The 27,236-nt window shown below is 39.9% G+C and overlaps 1 protein-coding gene across 1 annotated transcript in view; it reads left to right on the forward strand.

Annotated features, from left to right (window-relative positions):
- The window catches only part of Focad (focadhesin), a 293,097-nt gene that overhangs the window by 90,139 nt on the left and 175,722 nt on the right, over nt 1–27,236 (forward strand). The window contains exons 9-11 of the mRNA XM_059254513.1: nt 758–845; nt 3,981–4,183; nt 13,086–13,343. Coding sequence (XP_059110496.1) covers nt 758–845; nt 3,981–4,183; nt 13,086–13,343 — 549 coding nt within the window. The remainder of the gene's footprint in view (nt 1–757; nt 846–3,980; nt 4,184–13,085; nt 13,344–27,236) is intronic.

Raw genomic sequence — 27,236 nt, forward strand, 5'->3', positions numbered from 1 at the left:
TCTTCACAATTTGACTCTGTAGGCTTTTCTGTGAAATTTCTGAATGGACTAAAGTTACTTCATTTTTCTTGTTTTGATCTTCTGTTATTTTGATTAAAACTTACTGTACATGTCTTCTTCACTTTAGTTATATCCTTGCTGAACTTGATGATTTTTATATTCCATGGTTATTTCCTTGTTACAGTTAAATATGCTTGATAAATTACAATCCCTACCTTTTTTCACACTAGTACTTAGTTTTTTATAATACAGTCCCTACCTCCTTCACATTAATATTTCTTTTTTATGGTATAGTTTATTAAACTATATTTCATGTAATTTATTTTGTAACTTACATAGATGAATTATGTCTAATGTTAGGTAAGTAGAAAAATGTGGCTACTTTTTCCTAATGAAGTGTCCTGTGTGCATCAAGGCTGTTGCAGTGGTTCACAAGGGCTCACTCCTCTGAAGACTTGTGGTAGGAAGTTTTCTTCCTTCCCAAACCAAACAGAGAAAGCCGGGAGGAGTGAAGCGAAACTCCAACTTTTCCTCTTGGAATTATTTTGGTTTAAGTCTGTTGTTCTTTAGGCCGTATTTAACGTTGAACTTAACTCTGTGTGCCATTTGCTAGTTCTTTCTTCAGTAGGGCAGACTTTGTGAGACACTCTGCACAGTGTTTACAACTGCTTAGTGAGATACACTTTCATTGGGTACATGTAAAGCCATAGTTCCTGGATCCTCTTTAATAAACCTTTTTATTTCTTCATATTTTTAGGATTTTCCTGTCAAATTGGTCATTATTGGAATTGCTTTACTACTTCTACAGACTCCAGCAAGCCAACAGAAGCCAATATTAAACCTAGGTAAACACAATTCTATTCTCTAGAGAACAATGTAAATATAAGTGTCGGCAGGTGTCTGGAGAGCCGTATATCAGGCTCTTCTACATATTTGAGTTTCTAGTCTAGGTTGTTCCTAATTGCCGCCAAGTAGATCTTTTTTTTTCTTACCCTAGTACACTAGCCTGTGCATGTTTCTGTATCTCATAATTTGCCCAGTATTTTTCATGCACCCTAGGTTGTGATAGAAGGGATAGTACAATTCCATTTAAAAATGTATGTATGGGCATTTTCTTTATTCATGATTAAATTTCAAAATGAGAATAATATATAAAACTTGTAAGAAATTAAGTGTTTGGCAGGTTGTTTTTATTTTAAGATTCAATTTTGTGCCAGAGAGGGGCTTGCTGTCATCTGACAGGTTGAGTTCAATCCCCGGAAACCACATGGTGGAAGGAGAGAACTGATCCTGGAGTTGACCTTTGACTGCTACACACACACACACACACACACACACACACACACACACACACTGCACAAAAGATTTATTTATAATTGATACTACACTGAACAAGTTTATTATTTTTTTATTAAATTAGTAAGGTCAGATGAATGATGATGTTCCTTTGGTTGTCTAATTTTAAAGGAAAGTGAAGGCCGTAGAGAGGGAAGCAAAATGTGCTGGTTACCAAGAGTGCAAGAGTCAAGTTTCTCACTCTCGCTGATGGGCAAATACAACGGATCTTTAAATCATGCTGTTTTTCTTCATGTTTTCTAACTTTGCTTGGTCAGATGTCAAGTATGTGGTAATAAGGGACTGCAAATTACTTTAAAGTGCCTTCGATAAATTTCTGCTGTGCCTTCTCTGGGACATTAATTTGTCAGTATCTTGAGAGTAGATTGCTTGACAGTGGCCTTCGTACGTGGAGGACACCTAGTCTCTTGGACTGCTTTTGCCTGATGCCCTTTGGATGGACTTTTCCTTCGCTCCAGCAGTGCACATGGCATCTTCCTGGAAGCAGTGTACGCCAGGCTGCTACTTCTGTTGCTTTTACAAAGTTTCATTGTGATATAATTTATATATATCTCATGAGATTTACCAGTAAAAGTGTACAATAAAGTATTTTTAAAGTTAGTGGTCTGTATAGCCAGGAGTATAATGTAGTTTCAGAATTTTTCTGTCACTGCTGTTCTCTAAATTTCTTGTGTCTAATGGTGTTAACCACCATTTCCAATTACAGCCTGAGAGAAAACATTAGTCAGTCTTTGAAAAAAAAAATTTTTTTTTGGTGCTGGAGTTAGGAGCACTGGTTGCTCTTCCAGAAGACCTGGGGTTGGTTCTGATCACTCACATGGCAGCTTAACAATTGTCTGTAACTCTAGTTCCGGGGCATCCTGTGCCCTCTTCTGACCTTTGTGGGCATTGCATGCATGTGGTGCCCAGATATAAATGCAAGCAAAACACCCATACATATAAAATAAAAACATAAAAGATAAACAATGTAACATTTATCATTATTGTGCACACACACACACACACACACACACACACACACACACACACATAGTATCCCATGCATGTCACGATCAGATGACAGAGGACATTCTGTCTTTCCACCCTTACTGTTTCAGGAGTGGAACTCAGGTCATCAAGGTTGGCAGGGCAAGCACCCACTGGCCCACCTCAATGACCCTACTTCACTTTGTCCTTGTAAATTTGCCTTTTTATAGAAATGGATTGTATTTGTTTTATTGACAAGAATTTCCACAGCCCTAGGGAAACTGCCTTTCTAATTCTGAAGTTGCAAACATATGTTTTGGCTGATGCACAATAGAAAAATGACACAAGACCAAGCAAATGCTTTGAGCAGCTGTTAGCTAGCAGAATTTTCTTTCTCTTGTAAATCGGTGCCTGTTTTGAGGTTATCCTGGTTAAGGGAATAAACTACACTGAAAATTGTTGAGACTGTCTGTCATTTGAAAGTGTTTAGTGTTTTGGGAAACTATTTAGTTTTAAAAGTAATAGATAATCAAGAGAATGTCAGTCATTTTAAATTCAAAATGCAAGCATTAATATAATGTACTGTGTACTTACTAACACTAGATTTAATTATAAATAATAGCCTAAAAAATCTGGAAAATTTATAACATGATATCGAGTATGCGTGCTATGTGTTTCTTTCTTTTTAAAAAAGATGATAGATGTTTATAATGTCTTAGAGACAACTGTGGATTAAGGCCAATATTTAGAGAAAGTCATGTTATAGTAACATGTGTTTGTACTTCGGCTCTTGTTAAGGTTTGACTTCCAAGTGATTTAAAACAAAATACTGACGACGTATTGACGTGATTTAGTGCCCAGAGAATTTTTTTTTTTTTTTTTGGTGCAGTGGGGAAATTACTTTATTACTTTGATAATTTGGCTCTGAAGCCTATGAATAACATCTTTAAGTAAATCAGAGTTTATTTGGTAACCTTAAAAAATACAGTAAAAAAAAAGTCTACTTATATCCTAACTCATTCTGCAATTAGGGTCCAGGAGGTCCTGTGCATGGCTTACTCACTGCACATCTGTATGTGTGCCTCTGATGTGGAGGCTGAATTCCCATGAGAAGAAACCACTTACTGCAAAAGGGTTTTGTGGGTGTGTGCTGCGAGACTTCGGTGGTCCACTTCTTAGTTGGCTAGCTGACTGGCGGCCCTGCTTTACCTTGTTGTTCACTTCAGCATCTGCTAATATGGCTTTTGGCTTATTTGTCAAAGAAGCATGTGTGCTGCCCTCATTGTCCACTGATCAGGGACTTATGGTCTCTTGGTTATTTGTTGTTCGGAGCTGAGATGTTATAAAGGACAAATATTTAATAGTATTAAAAAAATTCACAGTGATCAAAAACTGGAGTTGATTTATATATACCTTTTGATGCATAATATTTGTTGTCTCTAAAAGTATCCTTAGTCTTCTGTTATACATATCAACAGTTTTAAAAAGGATAGTTAGTTTTTATGTTTCTGTTATTCATTTTTACTGTGACTTTTCATCCTAGTTGTGTCTGAGCTGGCTGTAAAAGGGCAAGAAAAACTCCATTTCATTGGTAAAATAGCATTCTGTTTGATTGGTGTTAATTAAAAAAAATTGTGACTTCCTATTTTGTTGATTAGCTTTGAAGCTCCTCTCTCTTGCTGAGGGTCAGAAAATCCCAAAGGCATCCCTGCTGCTCATGGTGCCTCTTCTGCAGATTCTGTCTTCCACCGCCTTGGAAGACTGTTTGGCCATGGGTGAAGAAGGTCCCTCCAGGCAACAGTTGGCTCTGAATCTTTTGGAAGTGCTGCAGAGGGAATGTTATGAAGATGACCACCACATGGTAATTTTGAGTTCCTCTTAATTTCTCCTCAGGGTCCATGTGCATTTTCTGTCACTTCAAATGAAATTTCTGTTTAGATATAAACTCATTGCACCTTCCAGATTTGTCAGGCAGTGAAGTGGGAGATGTTATACTTCTCTGGACTATGAAGGGAGGGTGGTCCTATGGTCCATAAGTTTTTGAAATGCTGTATGATCTTTCTCCCTTTTTGAGATTCCAGTACATTAGACTCTAACAGTCCTGATTAGTCCTGAGAAATGAAATGAAAATGGTCAATTTTCTGTTTAATTTAGTGCTTCTTTTATTTATTAGATCTACTTTATACACATGCAGATGGGTTTCCGTAGAGGCCAGAAGAGGGTTTCAGATTCTTGGAGCTGGAATTACAGGTGGTTGTGAGGCACTGATGTGGGTCCTGTCCTCTGCAAGAGCAGCGAGTGCTCTTACCCGCTGAACCTTCTCTTGCTGCTTCTTCATGATGCTTGAGCATGGAGTCCTTCATTCTCAGAGTCCATTGATAGATGTCCAGCATCTTGCTAGTCAGGATCTTTCCCAGGTAGGGAGTGTTCCTCAAAGCCTGGAAGTTCAGGGGTCAGGATAAGATTTACAGGGCATGTAATGTTAGGCCAGTGGCTCTTGTTGTCTTTATGTATGACCACATTTTCCTGCCTCAAGTGGAAGACAACAGGTCTGTCACATGTTTTTTTACTGCTTTGTGAGACTGCATGGCCGTGGATGAGGAAAGTCCCTTCGGGCAGCTGTTGACTCTGAATCTTATGGTGCTATGGTGGGAATGGTAGTTCTGTTCACTTCGTTCTGTGTTCTCAGTCTCTGTTTTCTGTCCTAGTTTTCTATTATTTTAAAAGTGTGTGTGTGTGTGTGTGTGTGTGTGTGTGTGTGAACATGTGTGTCCGTGTGTGTGTACTGTCAGTGAACATTTGTGGAAATCAGATGACAACTTTCAGGACTGAGTTCTCTCCCTTGGCCCTGTGGAGAGATCCCAGAGATTGAACCCAGGTTGTCAGGCTTGAGAGCAAGCTCCTTTACCCACTGAACCCTACTGTCGGCCTTTAGTCTCCCTTTTCTGTGACAGTAGCATAAGATGGCTGGGCCCTAGGACATTTCTGGTAGGCCTGTTCTCTTTTTACCTATTGTCTTTGGTAAAATGTATTACTTTTCTACTCCCCTCTTAGGGGTTGGGATGAGAGTTAAGTAAGCTAAAGCCAGTAAAATGCCCAATGTCTCTGTGGAGGGGGTCACTACAAACACAAGATGGAACGTGCTTGTGGCTTCCTTTGGAAAAAGGGAGGTCCCTTTAGTCATGCATGGTTAGGAGTTAGAGCAGCCAGAGTCTAGTCATCAGTATTCTTTACCTGAGAATGTACTGGAAACTAATTAAATGTGTATTACAGCTTCCCAAATCCAGATTGTTACACTATAATTCTAATCTTGAAGTAGATGTCTGACTTACCAGTAAGAGAAGGAAATTCTGTCAAGTTCTAAATAGGCTGGCAAGAATTCTAATAACTTTTTTTATACCTTATCTCCTAACTTGCCATATAGCACAAAGATAGGATCCTAGGTGGGGCCAGAGCTGGGGTCCAGTGCTACTGCTCAGGCAGGATGTACTTTGAATTGTGTACCTTTAAATCACAAGTGTTATTTACCGAGGCTCACCCTAACCCTAATACCCAAGGACTCGGCTTACTGTTTGCTCAGGTGTGTGTGTGTGTATCTTACTCATCAGCACTGGCAGCATTGGTAGCTGGACTTCCTCTTTAGCAGCTGTTGGCGATGAGGGAGGAAGGGATACTATTGATGCTATAAATATCCTCCTCGAGATGCTGTGCTGTCTGATGGAGGCTGTGAGTGACTTACATCACCCTTTTAAAAAATGCAAGCCATGTTTTACCTTGGGATTCTTTTCTCCAGGTACCTGTGTGGGCTCTGTATTCCGAACACACCTATCAATTCAGCCCGGCTCACCCTCACCAAGTCTCTTCCTAAATCTTCAGTTTTGCACACAATGCTCTTTTGTGTCCTCTGTATGAACGGCCTGTTCTTCCAGACACAGCCGAATGTTCTCAAGTCCCCACATCAGTATTCACTGTGCTTTGTGTTCCGAGCATTTCTTTTATTTACCTCGGGCAGAGAATGCCATGTGCTGATGTGGAGGGTCCATGTTTCTACCTTTCACTCTATGATGAGCTCACCGTGGGAATGAATTGTGGCTCTTTCCTCAGGCCTTCAGGAAAGGGCAGCGATGTAAATTGTTAACATTAAATTGTGGTAGTCATTGATCATCTTGCATTTTTCTGTCCTAAGTGCTTTTGCTTTGTATTTCTTAGCTGATCATAGGAAGTAGCTTTAGTGAAAAATATTTTAGCCAGTTGTTTAACTGAATGTCTTCTTTCCTTATACTTATATAACATATTAACTTACCTGGTCCATTGTTTAGTACATGGTGGGTATTCAGTATTTAGCACATTTTGTTCATAGCAGATTTGCACCTCTCATAAGACCATTTTTTCCTATAGATTAATTACAGAAAGCTTTCTATGAAAGCCATAGATTTGCTGTTTTTAATGATTTCTCTTGGTGGTTCTGACTTAGTGTTTGATTACAACTAAAACTATTCTTCAGAAGTACAGTTTGGAGGGTAAATACCCTGCCAATGCAGAACTGTAATGACTTCTCCATTTCTAAAGGCTGAGAACCACGAAATAAAACATGGCTTAACATCTTTCCATTCCCAAGATATAAAAAAAACGGACGATTGTAAATGTGATATTCATCCCTTTAAAATCTAATAAGTATTTTTATAGTGTGTGGAAAATAAGATCCCTTTTTTCTACTTGGCTATTAAATATGAAATTTAAATCCACCTATTGTAATTGCCTGAGGTTAAAAAACCATCAGCCACTAGTTGTAATTCTGATGGAGTTGAAAATTCTCTCAAGATAATGGGAAATAAACGAAAGCATCGGTGTACAAGAATTATGGTCAATAAGGAGAGGAATTTGAGTAAGACAAACTACCATGAGTTTGTTGTTCCACTGACTAGTAACGAGCGCTGTGAGAGTGGCTGGGGGAAGTGTTACTACCCTCAGGTAAAGAGGCAGCCTGTCTCCTGTGCCCTCTGTTGACAAGGTACCACTGTGTTGTCCCAGGAAGGATGGATAGATGTGGACCTGAGGTGTCACACTGAGTACCTGCCAATAAGACAGACTCAGGGGAATTTTGAGGGGTGGGGGTGGGGGATGAAAATGGATTGATGAGATAAAGTGAAAGGAGACAGGGCTGAATTCCTATTTGTTCAGATGACAAATTTCATTTCCATAAAACTGTGCTAGTCAATGCAAAGATTAGGATAACTTGACTCAGCTAGGATCTACTGCAAGCCTGGGTGTGTGTGTGTGTGTGTGTGTGTGTGTGTGTGTGTGTGTGTAAATATGGTATTTATGGACCCTGTTGATAAAACAGTACTAGATAGGCTTTATTTGGAATTGTAGGAAGCAGAAAATATCTTGGATATTTGTCTCTTAATTTGAAAAATCATGAAATTTTCCAAGTTGTCATTGTCTCGCTTAGAGCTAACGTTAAGTTCTTGCAGCACCTGTAGAACAGGTTCTCATCATCATGGCCAGCCCTTACTGCCTGTTTGCCCTTCTCGGCTGTGATGGCCGAGTCTCTGGGCCCTGCTGAAATGGGCAGCAAAGCATCATGTCTTTCATAGAATTGTAGACTTCGTTCTATGCTCTGTATTAGCTACTTTGTTATACCACACCTCATGAGATAGTTTATCGAAGAGGTAACTGAGGGATTAGTGTGCCAGAGGTCGTGCTGTAGGGCCCATTCTATTTTTAGATTTATGTATTTTATTAGACAAGTATATGAATGCTTTCGCCTAACTTTTATTAGTTTATTGGAATGCAATTCACATATATACTGTGTGCAGGTCAAATGTACAATCCAGGGTCTTTGAGTTTGTCTAATGTGGTATATCCGTCACCACAACAAGCCTTAGAACATTTGTTAGTATATCTCAGAAACTACACCTCGTGTACCTGCTCCTCTCTCCTCAGCCTGGGAAACCCCTGATCTGCTTTCTAGGGGGAAGTTGTCTGCTTCCAGCCCTTGACAAGGAAGGGATCACACAGATCCGCCCTTAGTTCTGGCTTTTTATTTTGTGAACTGGTACATTGTTTCAATTTTTATCCTGGTAGGATGGCTGAACAGTGTTTTGTTTCTCTTCCTCTATGGGTGAACTTTGCGCTATTTACTTTTTTTTTTTTACTGTGAGTACTTGTGATGAACATTTATGTTCAAGATTTTATGTAGGTATGTGCTTTTATTTCTCTTTGGTAGCTTTGTAGATTTGTGGGTCATATTATAATGCTGTGTAACTGAGAAATGCCTGTCACAGCATGTGAGGAGTCCAATTTCCCTTCATCCTTGCTAATGACTGTCTGTTGATTTTAGTTATCCTAGTGAGTACCTATCCATCCCCTCCTCCTTTCCTTTCTTCTCTCTCCTCTGTATGTTGCTTAGGATGAAATTCCTGGTTTCTCACATGGTAAGTAGGTAGTCTACTTTTGAACTGTGTCACAATTCCATCCCCTGCTGACCTGTGCCCCAGTCCCAAGTTCTCAAAGCACTCAAGTCTAAGTTAGGAGACTGAGATTAGAGACACCAGGAACGTCTTCCAGTCACATGTGCTGTGAGGGATAGAATTGAATTGAAGGTTTTGCCTCTTTAACTCTAGAGCACAGAATGTGTTACTTCTATCTCGCCCTCCATCCACTAGTTTATCTTTATACTGAATTTAGGAGGAAATAATAGCAGTGGTTGGGTAGATTTATAGTAAATAAAATAGTAAATTAGCAATAAGTTTCTGAAACTCTGGTTTCCTGAGAGTTTTTAGTTGAAAATTAAGGGTAAACCTAGATCTTACGTTTGGGGATGATGTGAGTTATCATTTGATGATAACCAACTCTCATCTAGATTTCTCAACTCTCATCTAGATTCTTTATGGGACCACAGGGCTGGAGAGAAAGATACTTTTTGTTTTTGGGTTTTGAGACAGAGTTTCCCTATGTATCTCTGGTTGTATAGACCAGGCTGGCCTTAAACTCACAGAGATCCTCCTGCCTCTGACTCCTGAGTGCTGAGTTTCCATGTCACCGTCCTTTTGTCTGTTAAGTCTGTTGTAGTCAGGGTTACAGATTAATGCGCATCTTCACTGTATGCACAGACCTCTTTAGCTCAACAAAGACTGTCTTATGTCTGACATACAGTTCACACTTAATGCACCTGAACATTTTTAGGAGAACCCTTTAAAACTAGGTAATCCCAACTCATTTATAAAAATCAATAAAGTACATTTTGACAACTATCTAATACTTATTTAAAAATTTTGATTTTATCAGTGTTTTGACTGCATGTATGCCTGTGTATCACATATGTACCTGTAGAAGCTATAAGAAGGTACAGATCCCTGGAACTAGAGTTATGAACAGTTTCCAGCCTTGGGTCCTTTAGAAGGTCAGCCAGTACTCTTAATTGTTGGGCTGTCTCCAGCTCCTCAGATATGTGTTTTATTTGTTTACTTTTTTTCCCTCTGTGTTTTGTATGTTTTTTGAGATAGAGACTCACTGTATAGCCTGGCTAGCCTGTAGCTCCCCATGTAAACTAGGCTGGCCTTGAACTGTATGCCTTTGTTGGGATTAAAGGTGTACACCACCATGCCCCTGGTTTGGTTTTTTTGAGCAGAGTCTCACTTAACTTAGTTTGGTTTTGAACTCCTGATCCTCCTGCCCCGTTGCACAAATGGGTTGCCATCATGCCAGTACCCCCCCCCCCCCCCCCCCCAGACAGGGTTTTTCTGTGTAGCTTTGGAGCCTGTCCTGGAACTCACTCTGCAGACCAGGCTGGCCTCGAACTCACAGAGATACGCCTGCTTCTGCCTCCGGAGTGCTGGGATTAAAGGCGTGCACCACCGCCGTCCGGCCAGTTCTGGTATTTTTTTAAGTGTAATCTTTTTCCTGTGGTTTTTGTTTGTTGCTATTTTCTGTTGTGCTATAGTACACATAATACAAATCCTTTGACTTTCTACTTTTTCCTCTGGAAAGCAGAATGCACCAACCCTTTCCTCTGTTTTTTCTCAGGATAGGAAACCCTTGATGACACTCTTCCCCTGATGGTATGCCAGTAGGAGCTGGCACTCAATGGGGCAAAGGGATCTTACTGTGATATGTTATTTAGCATTTTGATCTCCTACTGCTGGTCTACCTTTAAGCAACCAAGCAAACAAAAACAAGATAGGAGATAATACTTCAAGTAGTGTGGAATTACTTTTCTCTTCCTTGTTTACCTATGTCAGAGTAATGTTCCTGCTTTGGACTCAATTCATGGTTCATGTTGATTTCCAGTTGTTTTCTTTTCTACTCATACCCACTGGTTTTATTTTTCTTTTCCCAAGATGACAGGGATAATATTTTCCTCATAATTTCAGGCATTGTGCCAAATGCTTTATTAGATATTAGATGGTTTCATATCTGCCTCATGTACCTTTGCAAGAAGTTAGTCTTTATTTAAATTGTACAAATGAGTAAAGTGATAAAAATTGCATGATATCCAAAAGCTAGCTTCTGTAGCTAGAGTTTTCCTGCCTGGCCCACAGTCAGGATAAATCTCTCTCACCTGCCAGTCCCACAGCCGTCAGACCCAACCAAGAAAACACAGAGACTTATATTGGTTACAAACTGTATGGCCATGGCAGGCTTCTTACTAACTGTTCTTACAGCTTAAATTAATCCATTTCCATAAATCTATACCTTGCCACACGGCTCGTGGCTTACCAGCATCTTCATATGCTGTTTGTCATCTTGGCGACTGGCAGTGTCTCTCTGACTCAGCCTTCCACTTCCCAGCTTTATTCTCCTCCTTGTCCCGCCTACACTTCCTGCCTAGCCAATGGCCAATCAGTGTTTTATTTATTGACTAATCAGCAACAAGCTTCGGTGTCCTGAAGACCAAGTCCAATATTGGTTGTCATTATCTAAAGGACTTGGCCGTAGTCATTAATGAATCTCATCTTCTTATAAACAGTATTTTTAATGGGACAAAGGAATTTAAGTTTAGATATTATTTAAACTTAAATTTTGTAAGTTTTTGCAATAGTAATACATTCACATGGCTTAAAAAGTATAAAATGGTACACGATGAAAGTCTTCTTTTTCGCTGTGGTTTCTAGTAGTACCATTCTCACTCTTGCAAATGGAATATTTTGCTTAGTAGTTACTGATTTGTTGTATAATACGATATGATATAAAACTATAATAAATTAACATAATATTTTTTTCTCCTCATACTCTTTTGGAAAAAAGTAGCATTCTATGTAAACTATATCTCTTATATTTGCATGAATCTTTTCATATTAGTTAATAGTATGGCAAGAACTTGCACATTTGTTTTAGACTAGTGTTTAATTTTTAAATCTGACAGTCACTCTTTAGCATATGCTCAAGAAAATTGTATACTTTTATTGTCTCACAGACGTTTGTAGAAATGTTGATAGCGTTGTTCATAATTGCCTCCCAGAATGGAAATGGCTCAACTATCTGTCTGTCATGAATGGATAGATAAGAGGAGCTCTATACATATGATTCAATGCTATTTGGCAATAAAAAGTACTGACACAGCAGTGACATGAACACACCTTAGAAACACGCTAAGTGAAAGAAGCCACAAAATGTGTGGTGTCTGTCATATAAACCTCTCATAAAAGCTACAACATTATATGGTTTCTATCATATAAAATAGCCAGAATAGAAATTATAATGCCAGTGGATGGTTTCCAGGGACTGGGAGTAGGGAAAGGCTATTGAAGTTTACCCTGGGACTGATGAAAGTGTCATAAAAATAGGTACTGGTGGTGGTTGCAGAACTCTATAAATTACTGAAATCTTCTAAATCATAAACTTTAAAAGAGCATATATTATAACATGTATACTATATCTTAATACATTTATTACATTTTTAAACCAATGTTAACTTTTGTTTCCTATCCTTTCAATGATTATTTTTATAAGTCATCCTCTGATAAGAGGCAGTTAGGGCTGTCATCCTCTTCTGTGAAATTTGAATGACCCTATTACCAGACAGTATCAAATGCTTCTGTAATACCTGTGGCTTCTCTTGAATCCTTTCTGCTCAAGCACTCATGCACAGGTTCGTGCATTCCTTCGACCTGACTACACCACTTCACTTATGTGAGGAGCCATTTCTCAGATTTGCTGAAGTGAAGCACTCTCTCTCGGTCTTGTTCAACTTAGAGTTGGGGGCTTCATCTTATTGCCGAAGTTATTCACAATTACTAATGACTTCCTAGGCTCAAGCCGAGGCAATGCTGTTCCCGTCCACACACTGTCTGTTACCAGTGTGACTTGTCCCGTGTCCAAGTCTGCCATCTGCTCGGGGCTGCCACTTAGTAGGGCCTGGCCAGTGAAACGGAGTGTCTGTTTTCCCTCTCACTGCTGACCACTTTTCGTTTTTTTTTTTTTAAAGTGAGAATAGCGTTTGTCAAACTCTGCTGCCTCTGGATCTTGTATATTGATCCATTTCCCCTCTCTTTTTTAACTGGGAATGAATTGTAAATATGAGAAAATTCTGTGCTAACGTGTTCTTAGGTTCTATGGAACAACTGTTTTCCCCTTTGTCTAATCCTATTACCTCACATGCGAGTGGAGAGCTATTTGGCAGGACCTCAAAGTGTGTATTTATTTTGCTGAAGGGAATGATTTTGATAATGAATTATAAAATAAGTGAATGTCAGGAGTAGGAATATATTTCTGACACATTTATCTCGTTGTTTTAATGCCTTCTTTTGTCTATTTTTCAGATCTCCTGCAGGCTTACTTTTCCTGTAAGCAGCATGTATGGCTCAATCTTCACCACCTGGAGGATTCTTGAAGTAATTGGAGACGAGACTGCAGCCAGTGACTGGCTGGCCGCAGTGGAGTCCTTGCTTCCTGTCACTACAGTGATCCCCAGGCACGTTTTTTTACTGCTGGCTCACCTGCTTGTGGAAGATTCGGGACAGAATCTTCAGCAGATACTGAAGGTCACCACACAGTTAGCCCAAGCAGATTCCTCTCAGGTAAAGAGAATATGGAAATGTAACGGTAGAAAGGTTTAGCATTTACAATTACAGATTATTTCTAGTGTGTAGATTATTTATGCCAACATCTTGAATTATAGCTTTAAAGAAATGTCTTTATCATCCCAGTTTGGCTTCTTTCTTCTTATCCTGAATTGATTTATACTTAACAATGCAATTTTTTAAAATTAAAACTACATTTTGCTAGGATACCTGAATACGGTCCATTTTTGTTCTGCTTTTCACAACCTGTTCCATGTTGCATTCCTTTTAGTTCTAATATTGACCTAAGGTGGACCCAGCTAATCAGTTCATGATAGATTCCTTACAGTTTGCGCCTCTCTTCACTTAGTCATTTAATAAGCAAAAACATTGTGTCCTTACTCTGTGTGGTACTGATCTGGAGGCAAGGATGTGGGGATAAACAGTTGTCTTCCTGTCTGCATGGAGCGTGAGTGTAATAAGCAGTCAGACATAAATAAGACTTCCCTCTGTCCTTTAAAAATAGAAATACATTTAACACAGCGTTCTTTTGTTTTTCTACTGGTTAGAGTCTCTAGAATGTTTTCTGTGAAGGGAGAATTTCCTAACCCAGCAGGCACGACATTATTTTACATGCTCTTTGCTGATGTCTCTGCTTATGTTTGCTTTCAGGAAGAGTGAAGAAAAATTTCGCCTCCCAGTACAAAATCATATGTTACTGGTTGAAAACATTAGGCGTTGGTGATGGTGAAAATATGTTGAAGATGAGAAATTATGTGTTTGGAGTTTCTCATTCTCTTAGCTTGTCATGCTCATTTGTATTTTATCAAGTAACCTGTAGTGTATGCAGAGTACCTTTGTTCGAATGACTGTGCATACTATAAATCATTCCATGTTGCTTCTAGCCTTGTTCTCTGTTCAGTATTTTCTCGAGACACCCCCGCCCCACTTGCAACCAGTATCTTGTAAGACATTCTTTTCAGAATAGTTGATGCACAGATAGCATCTGGAGATTATGCAAAGAAGGATCCTTTGAAATAATACAGTGGCCTGTCTTGATCTGTACACACTTGTGATACAGTGTGTGTACGTGTTCATGCACACACACACACACACACACACACACACACACCACACATGTCATTTTTCATTCACTTAGTGAGTTCATTTGGTCTTAGGAATTTCACCTTAAGTTACTATTAACAGTTTTTTGTAGCCTAGCATTTAGGTCAGTCTTGGACTAGGTAGTATATTCAAGGCACAGTTTCTTTCTTTTCTTTGTGAATTGTGTAGCAGACTTACAGAGGCTTATCACTTCATCTTCACAGTCCAGAAGGAATTGAGAAGCAGAAAATGCTTAGATTGTTCTTGCTTGGTTCGTGTGTCCATAATGTACCAAATATGATAGCATAATGAGACATTTTAATTTGCCATTCAATGTAGAATGGAAGTGGGGTGAACTTTAAGGATCCCTAAATTCTGTGCCTCCAGAGTTGTGAGAACTGAGGTTAAGATATATGTTAGTCAGACTTAGTATCACTGTGACAAATGACAAATGACGTGTCACTTAAGAAAAAGAACCTAAGAGAGGAGCATGATTTCAGAATTTTAGTCCATTGTTGGTTGGCTCTATTGTTTTTAGGTCTGTGTCCAGGTGGAAACATCATGGAAGAGCATGGTAGATTCAAACTGCTTAGGTCACGGCAGCTAGGAAGCAGAGAGAAAGAAGAACAGGCCAGGAATAAGGAATACTCTATAAAGGCATGTTATACCCGTCGCTGAAATCCTCAAACCAGGTCCTACTTCCCACTTTCTACTACTTTTCCAATAAGACTATCAGTTTGTATATCCATTAATAGATCAGTACAGTAAGTAAAGTCCCTGGGGTCCAGCCACCTCTCAATGATTGGCTCTATCAATGGGGGCCAAGCTTACAACAGATGAAGTACTTATTTAAAAAAAAATTCATTAGCATATATTAATAATACACACACAACAGGTTTCATTATGGCATTTTATTATGATACACATATAATGTATTTTGATCATATTCACCCCCATTACCCTCTTTTCCCCGTATTACCCTCATTTGTTCCACTCCTGATACCCTTTTTTTCTAACTAGTCCCTTTACTTTCACCCTCTCCCACGTGTGTGTACCAGTGAGTTTAATTAGGGTTATTTACATGAGTATGGGTGAAGGGTTATGTATGGGATCATGATTGCCTTACTGCTGAAGAAAATTGCTCTCCCTCCCCTATGAAGCATTAATTGCTTATAGATCCTCAAGAAGAGGTTAGAGCCTTGTGAACCCCCTTTCTCCCTGCAGCCCTTCACTGCCTCAGGGAGGGGCAGGGTCTTATGAGCCCTTGACCCTCCGTGATAGAACATTGACAGTTCCAATCAATCTCAGCTATTGAGGATTCAGGAGTGCCACAGATATGCCTGGAAGACAGTATTCCACACCATTCCATCCCTTCCGCTGCTCTTATATTCTCTGTCCACTCTTCTGCAGTGTTCCCCGAGCCTTGGCGGGGTGATTTAGTGCTGAGCATTCAGCAATCACTTTTTCTCAGCACTTTGACTATTTTTGAGGCTGCAGTAACTGCTGCTCACAGCAGAGAGAAGCTTCTCTGGGGAAAGCTGACAGCAGTGCTAGTCTGTGGGCATAAACAGAACACTTAGCATGTCTGTTTAGCAAAACAACAGCAGTGGCTTGAACGGTAGGGCTGTGACTGACCGTCCTCACCAGAGGCTTTGGACACGAGGTCTACGGTAGAGCCCAGCAGACTTGAGATCCTCCCAGAGAGTGGTTGGTTACTCCCACGAGAGTCTTGTCACTCTTGGACCTGGAGGCACACCTTGCCTGGTGGGTCGGTCGTCCTGGTGGGTTGGTTATGTAGCACACAGGGTCCACAGCTGAACAGAACTGCTGTTGACAGTTCTTTCCCAGTGGATTACGTAGCACCTTCCAGCACCATGGAGACTAGCCAGCCAGTAGTGAGGCAGTTGTCAACACATATCCAGCTGGAACCAAAGTGTAATGTGAGTTTTGGAAGTACCTCTTGCATCCAAACCATAAGAGATGATTTCGTTTTCTTTCTTTCTTTCTTTTTTTTTTTTTTTTTTAAGATTTATTTATTTATTATGTATACAGTGTTCTGCTTACATGCATGCTTGCGGGCCAGAAGAGGGCACCAGATCTCATTACGGATGGTTGTGAGCCACCATGTGGTTGCTGGGAATTGAACTCAGAACCTCTGGAAGAACAGCCAGTGCTCTTAACCACTGAGCCATCTCTCCAGCCCCAAGAGATGATTTCTTAAAGGAAAGATCATTTCCCTATAATAGACATGGAAGTCTGCTCAGGAGACAAAAATGTTGAACAGAACTTGTTTTGTATCTAGGGACTACTAAACTGCCATAAAGTGACTAGTATGCTGGGATAACATCTCTTCCTAGTCCTCAGAAGTCAGATGCTCTTCTCACTCAGATTGCTGCAGGTTCTGCCTGGTAGCCCCCACCACCTGATACTTCATTTATTTATCTTAGTACCTGTATAAACATTATTTTTTGTGTAATCTGTGAAATGGCAATTATTAGAATGACCACTTGGGTTCATTTCCTTATTCATTAAGACTTTATTAAGCACTGCTGTATATTTAAGTCATGCTCTATATCTGCTGATCATTTGTTGGATAGTTTTGAAAGAATTGAGAAGAGTATCTTGTGTATTTGTGCTCCTGATATGCATGGTAGAGTGCAATGCTTAACTGTTGTTGCTCGAATGCAGCCAAACCGTACACAATGCCTTCTTCATAAGACCTACAGGTAAAGCTTTTAAGCATCTGAGAACGGGCAGAAGTAGTACCCTAGAAATAGAAGACACTGCTTTTTTTCTCTTTCTTTTTTCATTATGATATGATCAATCGTGTTATTTTAATAGTCTTTAGCTACAATTTAAACAGCCAAAAAGAAGGAACTAAATATTTTGACAAAGCAAATTTTACAGTAGTGAGTAGATGCTTTGACTATATTTATTTGCCTTGAAATCTACCCTGGATGGAGTGATTTTTATGCTTTCATTTATATTTATATCTATATCTATATTTACAGGAGGTTTGTTCCTGTAGGAGGACAGTTGGCTCAAATTCATGGAAGAGTTGGTACTAAAGGAAAGTTTTAGACTCTTTTTTTTTTCTCCCTGAGACAGGGTTTCTCCGTGTAGTTTTGGTGCCAGTCCTGGATCTCACTCTGTAGACCAGGCTGGCCTCGAACTCACAGAGATCCACCTGGCTCTGCCTCCCGAGTGCTGGGATTAAAGGTGTGCACCACCACTGGCTGGCAAGTTTTAGACTCTTAGGAGACTAAGTAAACTGGGGAGATAAACACTTCAAGACTGCCATCTGCTCCTGCTTTTGGGGATCATCTTACATCTACAGGAAGATTCAACCACCTAAAGTGTGGTGACCTAAGTGTTGTGTTTGAATGACATCTTGATGTATCTGACCACTACTATAAGACCTTATGAGAGAAAATACTTAATCAATCTGAAAGAAGTGGGCTGTATATGAAGTATATGGTTGCATCCTTTTTACTCTTATTCTGAGTGGAGACAATAGAGATTATTTCTAGAAGTATTCATCAAAAGCATTATAAATCGTATCTATTGGTACTTCTCCAGTGTGAGTTCTCCTCCTTAGTCTCTCTATCTGACTTTGGTGGTGTCATGTCTTTGCATGGCTCCAGGGACATACCTGACCTGGGCAACCAGGGAATGAAGAAAAGAGACACATAGAACAAAGCTGGGATTGGATGGTTTGGGCTCTCAGATGGAGAAGCCTCAGCATCCCAGAAGCTCAGTGTGTTTATTGTATACAGTTGAACAGAGGGATGGGGTTATTGCATATAGCTGAACAAGGAGGGAGCGTTGTTATACACAGATGAACAAGGAGGCAGTTTTAACTAATCTTGGTAGGAGCAGTCTCTATAAGGGAACAGTCCTTAGGCTATAAATATCCAGGGGGTGGGTGGCTTAGGGAGAAAGCTCTGGTGGATGTTTTCTGCACTATGAATATCTACACTCACCCAGGGAGAAGCCCCATGGGACTGAGGCTGTGGTCCTTGACATGACTATGCCTATGTCAACAGCACACATTTACACAGAGCTTCATTTACTAGGGCTTCCTCTACTACCCACATGAGGAGGCATATATTTTCCTTTAGTTCTAAGACAGGTAGGATCTTGGAAGACTGAAGTTAAGTGGTATGAAGGAGTTCTGGCCTTGGGAATACCACTTAAAAATTACCTTTAATCCCAGCACTTGGGAGGCAGAGGCAGGTGGATCTCTGTGAGTTCGAGCCCAGCCTGGGCTACAGAGTGATTTCCAGGAAAGGCGCAAAGCTACACAGAGAAACCCTGTCTCGAAAAGCCCAATAGATAGATAGATAGATAGATAGATAGATAGATAGATGGATAGATAAATAAATAAATAAATAAATAAATAAATAAATAAATAAATAAATATTACCTGGATATATAACTGTAATGTTAAAATAACTAAAAAAACAAACAAACAAAAAACCCACCCTCAAGAAACAACAAAAGCTGCTCAAACTGAAGCAATGATCAACACAAAATAGCTGCTAGAAAACATCAGCAATTTTTCGTAATTCTTGTAGTTTTCTCATCCAGCATCGTAAGGCACACTTCGCAGAAGATATAAGCTCAGGTCAGGCAGTGCTCAGTTCACGATTTCTGGGGGCTGGAGGGATGACTCCATTTGAAGAGTGCTTGTTGCTTTTGTAGAGGACCTGAGTTCCATTCCCAGCACTTACACAGTGGCTCACAGCCATTTGTAGTTCCAGTTCCAAGAGATCTGATCCCTTCTTCTGACCTCTGCCAACTTTAGGCATACACGGGATGCACATACATACATGCAGGCAAAATCTTCATACACATAGAGTAGAAGAATGACAAAAAGAAGAAGAAAACAAGAACCTCACCCAAAACAACAAAAAAGTTCACTATTTACATTTTTGGAGCCAATGATATCCAAGCATGATCATCCTGAATGAGTTTCCATGAAAGTCTTAAAAGATTTAAACACACTAATTTATTTTATAGAGACAATCCCATGCCATATAAGAGGTTTACCTAAAATAATTTTTTTTTTCTGAGACTGAGTTTCATTGTGTAGCCCAGGTTGGCCCTAAGCCATTATGCACTCTAGCTGCCCTCAGATCTTCTCACAGCCTCCCAAGTGCTGGGCTTACAGAAGTGTACTATACCATCTGGCATGTGCATTTTTGATTAGTTTTAGATAACAGTTCCTACTTTTCTGATACTGTGGACAAAGTCACTGCCCATATATTTTGATGTGTATGTATCATGGCAGTCCTCTAAGAGATGCCTGAAGGACACTGGAAACATGTGGCTTCCTGGTTTGTGTGAAGCATTGCTCATTTGACCATAGTTTCCCCTTCCTCAGGTTGGTTCAAGATCTGGCCACACTAAGTGGGAAGTGAGTAGCAAGAAATGTTAGGCGTAGACCCTGCATAGTGCATGAAGGGACAATGTGGATCGGGCCTATGTGCAAACTCTCTGAATTTCAATTTAGGGCCCTTTCAAGCCATTATCAAATCATATTTTGAACACTTAGTCAGTGTTGCCCACCTATGTAAGGTGATTATGGACAGCTCAACAATGTTGAAGTCTAGTTTAACTTCTCTAGGAAGAAGTCACAGATGGAGCAAATGTTGGTTACCTTCTGTTTTTGTGTATGAACCCATTAGTGAGTCTCACTTAACTGTTCTCTGAACCATGAATCCATTCTTCATAGGCAGCAGTGCTAGTTCAGTACCTTCTCCCAACACAGTCCATATTCCTGATCGTGTCTTGCTTCTGACTCTGTCAGAGACGTGACTTTTTCTTACTTTGCATGACCTTTCCTTTGTTTCTGGATTTTGTGTTTAGTTCTTTGCCAACTCTGGATTCTAGCATGTTTCCTTCACAATTACTCTGGAAGCTTCAGATAAACTTTTCTTTGTATCTACCTGGATACCCCCTCCACCCCATTTCCTTTAATGTTCCTTTTTTTTACCTGAACCAAAAGGATGTACTCATCTCTTAGGGCCCCTGCCATCTCTCCTTCGCTGGGTTCTTGTATCAGTTACTTTTCTGTGGCTGTAATAAATATACCAGGACCAAAGCAACTTATGTATGAAAGAGTTTAATTTGGCTTACAGTTTCAGAGGAGTAAGAGTCTATCATGGAGAGGAGGCCTGGAGGCCAGGAGGCCAGGAGACATGGCAGCAAGAGCAGGGAGCTAAGAGATCACATCTCCAGCTGCAAGCTCCAAGCACAACGCAAACTGGAAGTAGGGTGAGGCTATGAACTCTCAAACCCACCCCCAGTAGCATATCAGGGTGGAGACCAAATGTTCAAATACCTTAGCCTCCTGGGGACATTTCTCTTTTAAACCACCATTGCTTACTTACCTATAGCGCAGTATTGAGTGTTACAGTCTAGATAGTGGAAGTGCTAGGGCATCTGTTGTTCACGTGGATTTGTAATCCTACAGAAGCCTTATTGGACTTAGCAGCTGCTTAATCGTCTGGCTTATAAATATATGTAGGAGATCACCTGACTAAAGCTTATATTCTGTTTGGAAGTAAAGTCTGCCCATTAGTGGTTATTAGTTTTAAAAAGTTGTTTATTTAAAAACATTGCTTAAAAAGTTTGTGTGTGTGTGTGTGTGTGTGTGTGTGTGTGTGTGTGAGAGAGAGAGAGAGAGAGAGAGAGAGAGAGAGAGAGAGAGAGAGAGAGAGAGAGAGGAGAGAGAGAGAGAGAGTGTTAGTTAGTTAGTGGACAACTTGCAGGAGTCTGTTCTCCTCTTACCATATGGGTCCCAGAGACCAAACCCAGAATGTCATGCTTGGTGGCAGGTGTCTCTACACTTTGAACCATTTTGCCAGCCCCTGTTAATATATATATTTAAATCTAAGGAAATACTTTGTCTTCTTGTGTGTCTTTTCTTCGTGTTTAGGGGTTTATAGCAAGATTAAATACCTGCAATAGTGGTCTTAGAGGTTACGAGGGTAGCGGAGAAAAGAGGATAAAAGGAGATTGAATCATAGGTCTAAAGATAGGAGGAGTGAGTTCTGGTGTTTTGTAGGAGGGTAGGACTATAGGTCACAAAAATATATTACATATGTATAAGGGTCTGGAACAGGCGAGCTCAAGGGTTTCTAGTATAGCAATGCATGGTTAAAAGTGTCAAGGTGTATCAAATGTATTCCATAAATATATACAATTACTATGTATCAGTTCAAATGAAGATAGTATGTGGAATAAACAGTAGTCACCAGCTTTGGGGAGATTGAGGTCTTTTGATATCTCATTTTCAGGTGAATATTTCTAATGCTGTGTATATAGAATATCAACTTCAGTTTTACTGATGTATTAAATTGATATAAGGAGAGAATGATTTTAAATTAAAGTTAACCAATATATTAAAGAAACACTGTGCAAATTAATGGAGTTTCTTGTAATATTTCAGTGTCTGCATACATTATATAATATTCAAATCAGGTTCAGCATTTCTTTTCTTTATGATGAAAACTTGAAACAGACCCTTTTATCCAAGCTTTAGGAAATGCAGTGTTACTCTCTGTAGTCACTCTGTTGTGTGAAGCCTTCCAGAATAGTTTGTCTTACTATGGTTTGGTTCCCATTGATCACACCCCTCCCTGCTTTCCCAGGCCTCTAGTAGCTTCTGTGAGATTCTCCACTTGGGGGGGTGAGATCAGCTGGTAGAAGGCTCACACATTTGACCTTAGGAAGTCACAGGCTCTTCCTTAAAGATCTCCTCTCATTGATCCAAGCAGTAGTCTCATGAAGCACCATGTTTGAGGCACTTTCTCACCTTCCTCTTGTTGTGATGTGGTGATAGTCATGCTTGTTTATCTTTGTTGTTGTTATCACTTGCATTTTCTGTCTCTAAGGTCCCCACCCCTCCTTTTCATGTTTTGGTTGTTAAGTCTAGCTGAAGGTCTTGTTAATGGGAGCAGTTGCAATCTTTTACAATTTTATAGTGTTTTCAGAGCTCATTTTTTTTTTTCTTTTTCTTTTCCGTTCATTAAAGTATATACATGCTTGAGCCATTTGAAATCACTTAAGTAGCGAGGTTCATGGCCCATGACTTTTTGATCTTTTCAAAGTCATATATTAGCAAATAGTAAAAGTTGACTTTCAGGGCAGAATCCTTGATAGTTCTACTCAGGGTCATAAGCCGTATTTTAACACAGAAAATGAATAGGAAATGGGTGAGATTTAATGGTCTGTGAGTTACTGCTGTGAGAAAGGGAGAAGATATATTCTGTAAAAGAACATGCACAAAGAGTCTCTGGCCACTCTGCACTCTGTTCTATTGTCGCCGAGTTCTGTGAAATGCTACCCCCTGAAGTCAGTCTGCTGCCTGTGTTCTCCACGCCAGCAAAAGAAGCCAGAATGTACAGTGCTTTTAATAAAGACCTTCAGAGATAAGAAGTGCTGAACTACTGTTCCCTGGCAGCTATAGCATCGATTAGACCTTGAGAAAAATTGGGATGAGCTTGTCTGCATGAAGCAGCTAGACAAGGGAACACAGGTCACAATACATGGTCAGGTTATAGCTCCTCACCTTGTGGCGAAATGCTTACTTCGTTGTACGCTCTCTGAAGGTCTCTATACAATCAGGAGTTTCAGTTGTTTGCTTTCTTGATGGTGTGCGTGAAACTTTGGGTTTACCCCCAGAGCATCACTTTTGTATCAGTCCTCACCTCAGCATCAGCACTAAGCTGAATTATTGCTAGTGCATCTATAGAATAGAAATTATCTGAAGTTTCCATTTAAGGGATGTTTGATTATGACTTTTCTAACCCATAATTCTAAACCATAACTTACTAACTTATGAGTAATACACTAAAGCAAAATCTTTGTGTTAGTGTCTGTTTGTAGGCTTGTCTTCTGCTTAAAACTCAAAAGGAAGAGACTGAGAGATTTCACCAAACCAAAGGCAAAAAGCAAGCCACGTGGAGATGATTGTCTAATGGCCGAAAGCTAGTTTATGTACATTTTCTTGGAATGCTCATAATTGAGAGGTTTTTATATTTAGGAAAAGTATTTTATTAAATAATTTTTTTTGTATTCTACTTATTTTGAAAGTAATGTTTGAAAAATATTGAGAAAGTTACATGTTGCCATGGTTGACGCATTGAAAATGCTTGAGGTTGTACACTGTCAATTTGGGATCTTGAGATGCACAAAGGCATACAGTCATGAAGAACATCTTTGCAACGTATGTTTTAATTGGGATGTGGAATGGTAAGAGAGCTGTCGACATGCTTACTAGGAATAGGAGCGCCTGCAGGAGATTCTATGGTGTTCCAGTGCAGAGTGACTGGCGTGTTGTGTGAGCCCAGAAAGGGATAACTAAGTCACAGGAGTGGCCTGGTAAGGCTTCTGGGAATGGGTGGTTCATGAATAACTCCTGTTGGATAAATACAAGTTCTTGAACATGAAGTAGAAGGATATTGTTTCTTTTCATCCTGTATGAGCTAGAAAATATTTGTAGATGGCACAGTGTTATATTGGAGTCACTTCACTGAATAAGCAGCAGAATAAATGCATTTCTGGAGGTTCTGCAATACTTTGTGAGCTGAGTTTCACCAACTGTAATGCTCTTCAATGTTGCTGATTTAATTTCTTTTGGGGGAGTCAAGCTCGCAGCCCACGATCCTCGTTATATATTATGTCCTGAAGCTGTCAGTGAGATAATAGCTCTTAATTTGATGATCGGGTTTTAACTCCAGAGTTCTCAAAGTTGGGTGGGTGTGTTGGGTCCTTCATCAGAAGTCTTGAGATTTTTGCCCTGTGTCTGTTAAACACACTGGGTTTCTAGCTCATCAATGACAGTTTTGAGCATTTTATCATAGATAGTATATGCTCTTAGGCAGATTTTTTTTTTCAGAAAAGTTAATATAAAGCATTGCGCATTCTGAAGTCAGTTTGTTTCCAGTGGGTGGAAATCCATAGTAATAAAGCAAGTGAAGCCAGAGAAATGACTAAGAAGTGACTAGGGATGATTCTGGATGGCAGGCCTGTGCTGGGTTGATTAGACTTCTGGAGACCATGTGTTCTGCTCTTCCTGATTGCTGACATTTTTGGGTGAATGAATTGCTTCTGCACTTAAGAGGATTTGTATATTTCCCTGTCTCTGTGACGAAAACAAGCATATAAAAATGTTTACCTGAATTGATCATATTGTTGAGTCAAGTTGCTATCAAGCTGAATGAGATTAGTAAGGACAAATGGGTGTTTTGAAGTGACCTATGGTTGTTTTAAATGTAAATTGTGTTCAACAGGAATTTTTAGTAGATACAGTTTAAATTTGGAATGCATGAAAGGAATTCTTCAAGGAAAGCCATCTCTTGAAGTTTTTGCTTCTCAGCAACCTTAGAAGGGTCCTGTGTTTTATTTGTTGATTGATAGAGTTAACAGGTAACTATTGTTAGCTCTATCTAGTTAACAGGTAACTATTGTTAGCTCTATCTAATTTTACCCTAAAACCAATAAAGTATTTCCCCAAATTGTCTTGTTTGTCCAAACTAATGGATGGAACATTGTGGAGTTCATGGTCATTAGATTTAGGTTAGGTTCGATTACGCTGGCATCTTATTAGATGAACTCTATTAATTTAGGGTTCATGGTAATTTGATATAGGCTGAGTTAAAACATTAGCAGGTATTGAAGCTACTGGGTTTAGGCTGTTTAGAGTTGCTCACTTACATTAATATGATGAGTGTGCTAATTTAAAATGATCAAATTATCTATTCATTAAGACATCAACAGGGACTGGTGCTTGGTAACACTTGGTTAATTAGTTTGGTACAGTATAAAAGTGAAAGCAATCGAATTTGATTTCTTTAGTACTTTTTAAATTCAGTCTTGCCTATCTTCATTATTTCTAGTAGTTTGAATTATTATTAATGATAATTATACTGGTGGCATTTTGCTGTTTATGTGTACTAAGTGACAAATTGTATTTAATTTCTAATGGTAGAGGTACAGCTTTATCTGTGTTAAGTGCAATTATCATGGAATTATCCTTCAGTTTGAAATACTGTGCATGCCTTGTTTTTATTAGGTCCCATGTTATTTATTAAGAATTTTTAAGTCACTCATTTAATCACACAACATATGTTTATTGCAGACCTCCTATATGATAGGCACTGATAACACTGAAATGGAAGGATATTGTCTTTTGTTCAGGAATGATAGGGCTTGGTGGGTTGATAGAGGCATTAAAAATTACTTTCAATTCAAGACAGTAATTGCCACTCTGGAGGTAAATAAGCACCCCGGCAACACAGAGGAGAGGGCCCATATGCTTTTCTAAAGCAGGGGAATGAGAAAACAGTTTAGACAGAGTGAAGAACATATGCAAAGACACTGATATGTGGCAGGTCACAGTGGGGTGGCAAGACAGACAGCCATTCTGAATTAAACCGGCTCCATGGAATGAGGGAAATTGTTCCTGGAGTGGATATAGGTGTTGAGAAATGAGCTCCTGAAACCATGTACTTAGGCAAGATGAGGGAAGTTCTCTAAACTACTAGGGTCAAATCAGACTTGGGGGAGATGAAGTGGTATAATATGATGTTAAAAATCCCAGTTTTGGTGGAGCCTTTGGCTTCTGTAAGAAAGTGAGAAAACAAGTGGAACCCACAGTGTGGTAGGAACACACCTCGATGTCCAGCAACTGCTCTTCTCAGCCTCTCAGCCCCTGAAGTACAGGTGTTAGGAAATGAGAGCATGGGTAAATAGGAGGGTTCGTGAGAGACTGGCTGTGGGGCTGTGAGTCCTACACATTAAAGCCTCCTTGTCCTAAGCTTAGTGACTGGTACTTGAACCTCTCCCTTTCTTCTCCTGGTCTCTCTTTCTAGTCTAGCTTGGTGCGCCTCCCTTACATTTGAGGTAAATGAGTGGATACAGTCAATTAGTATTGATGTCCTTCACAATTTAAAAGAGGGTGATGACTGGGGCTTCACGACAGTCACTGCATGCCTGCCTGCCACGGCTTTAATCAGGCAGTCCACAAGAAATCAAGAGGAAGTGAAACTGAAGAGGAATACAGGAAAGGCAAAAGGTTAAAGAAGGTGTGTGTGTGTGTGTGTGTGTGTGTGTGTGTGTGTGTGTGTGTATGAGTGTGATGGCTGGCCAGTAGTTGTGACGGTGGAGGAGGAGGAGGTGCTGTAGTGTCACCATCAGCTGACATGCATAGAATTTGCCAACGGAAAACACGTGTTAGTATTTCTTGTAACAAAATGTGGGCAACCCGAGTGTTTTGAAAAATCCAGTCGGGTGAAGCTCCCTCTGGGAATATTCAGGCCTCTGTTGACAGCAGCAAGGGACGGGTAAGGCAAAGCGTCCCCGGCACCAAGTCTAATGAGAGCTTCACCCTGCAGGTTTGGCTGCTGGCCATGGAGCAGTAGGAGGATCCCTCTTGGGCTGTGAGATGTACAGACACCTTCACCATACTGACAATGTGCTGACCCTGTTTCCCAAAGGAGCCTGTCCAGATTCAGATATTAGGCATTTCTTAGGGGATGGGGCAGGGTGGTAGAGAGATGATGAGTAGACCTATCAGCATCAATTAGAGGTTGTAAAGTTAAGGAAACTCTGGAGAATTCTGCCAGCTGTCACTAAAGCTCTTTGCTAGGGATATGGGTTTAACCTTTGTGATCTCATCAGCATGAGAGTGAGCGTGTGGATATTCTTAGGTTTAGGCTTCTGTGGGCCTTGAATGATGCTAGCGCATTTACTGTGGTAGCGAGTACCAGGTGGCCACTTCACACCTTTTCCTTTGAT

This window comes from Peromyscus eremicus, chromosome 2 (genome assembly GCF_949786415.1).
Source record: "Peromyscus eremicus chromosome 2, PerEre_H2_v1, whole genome shotgun sequence".
NCBI classification, from domain to species: domain Eukaryota; kingdom Metazoa; phylum Chordata; class Mammalia; order Rodentia; family Cricetidae; genus Peromyscus; species Peromyscus eremicus.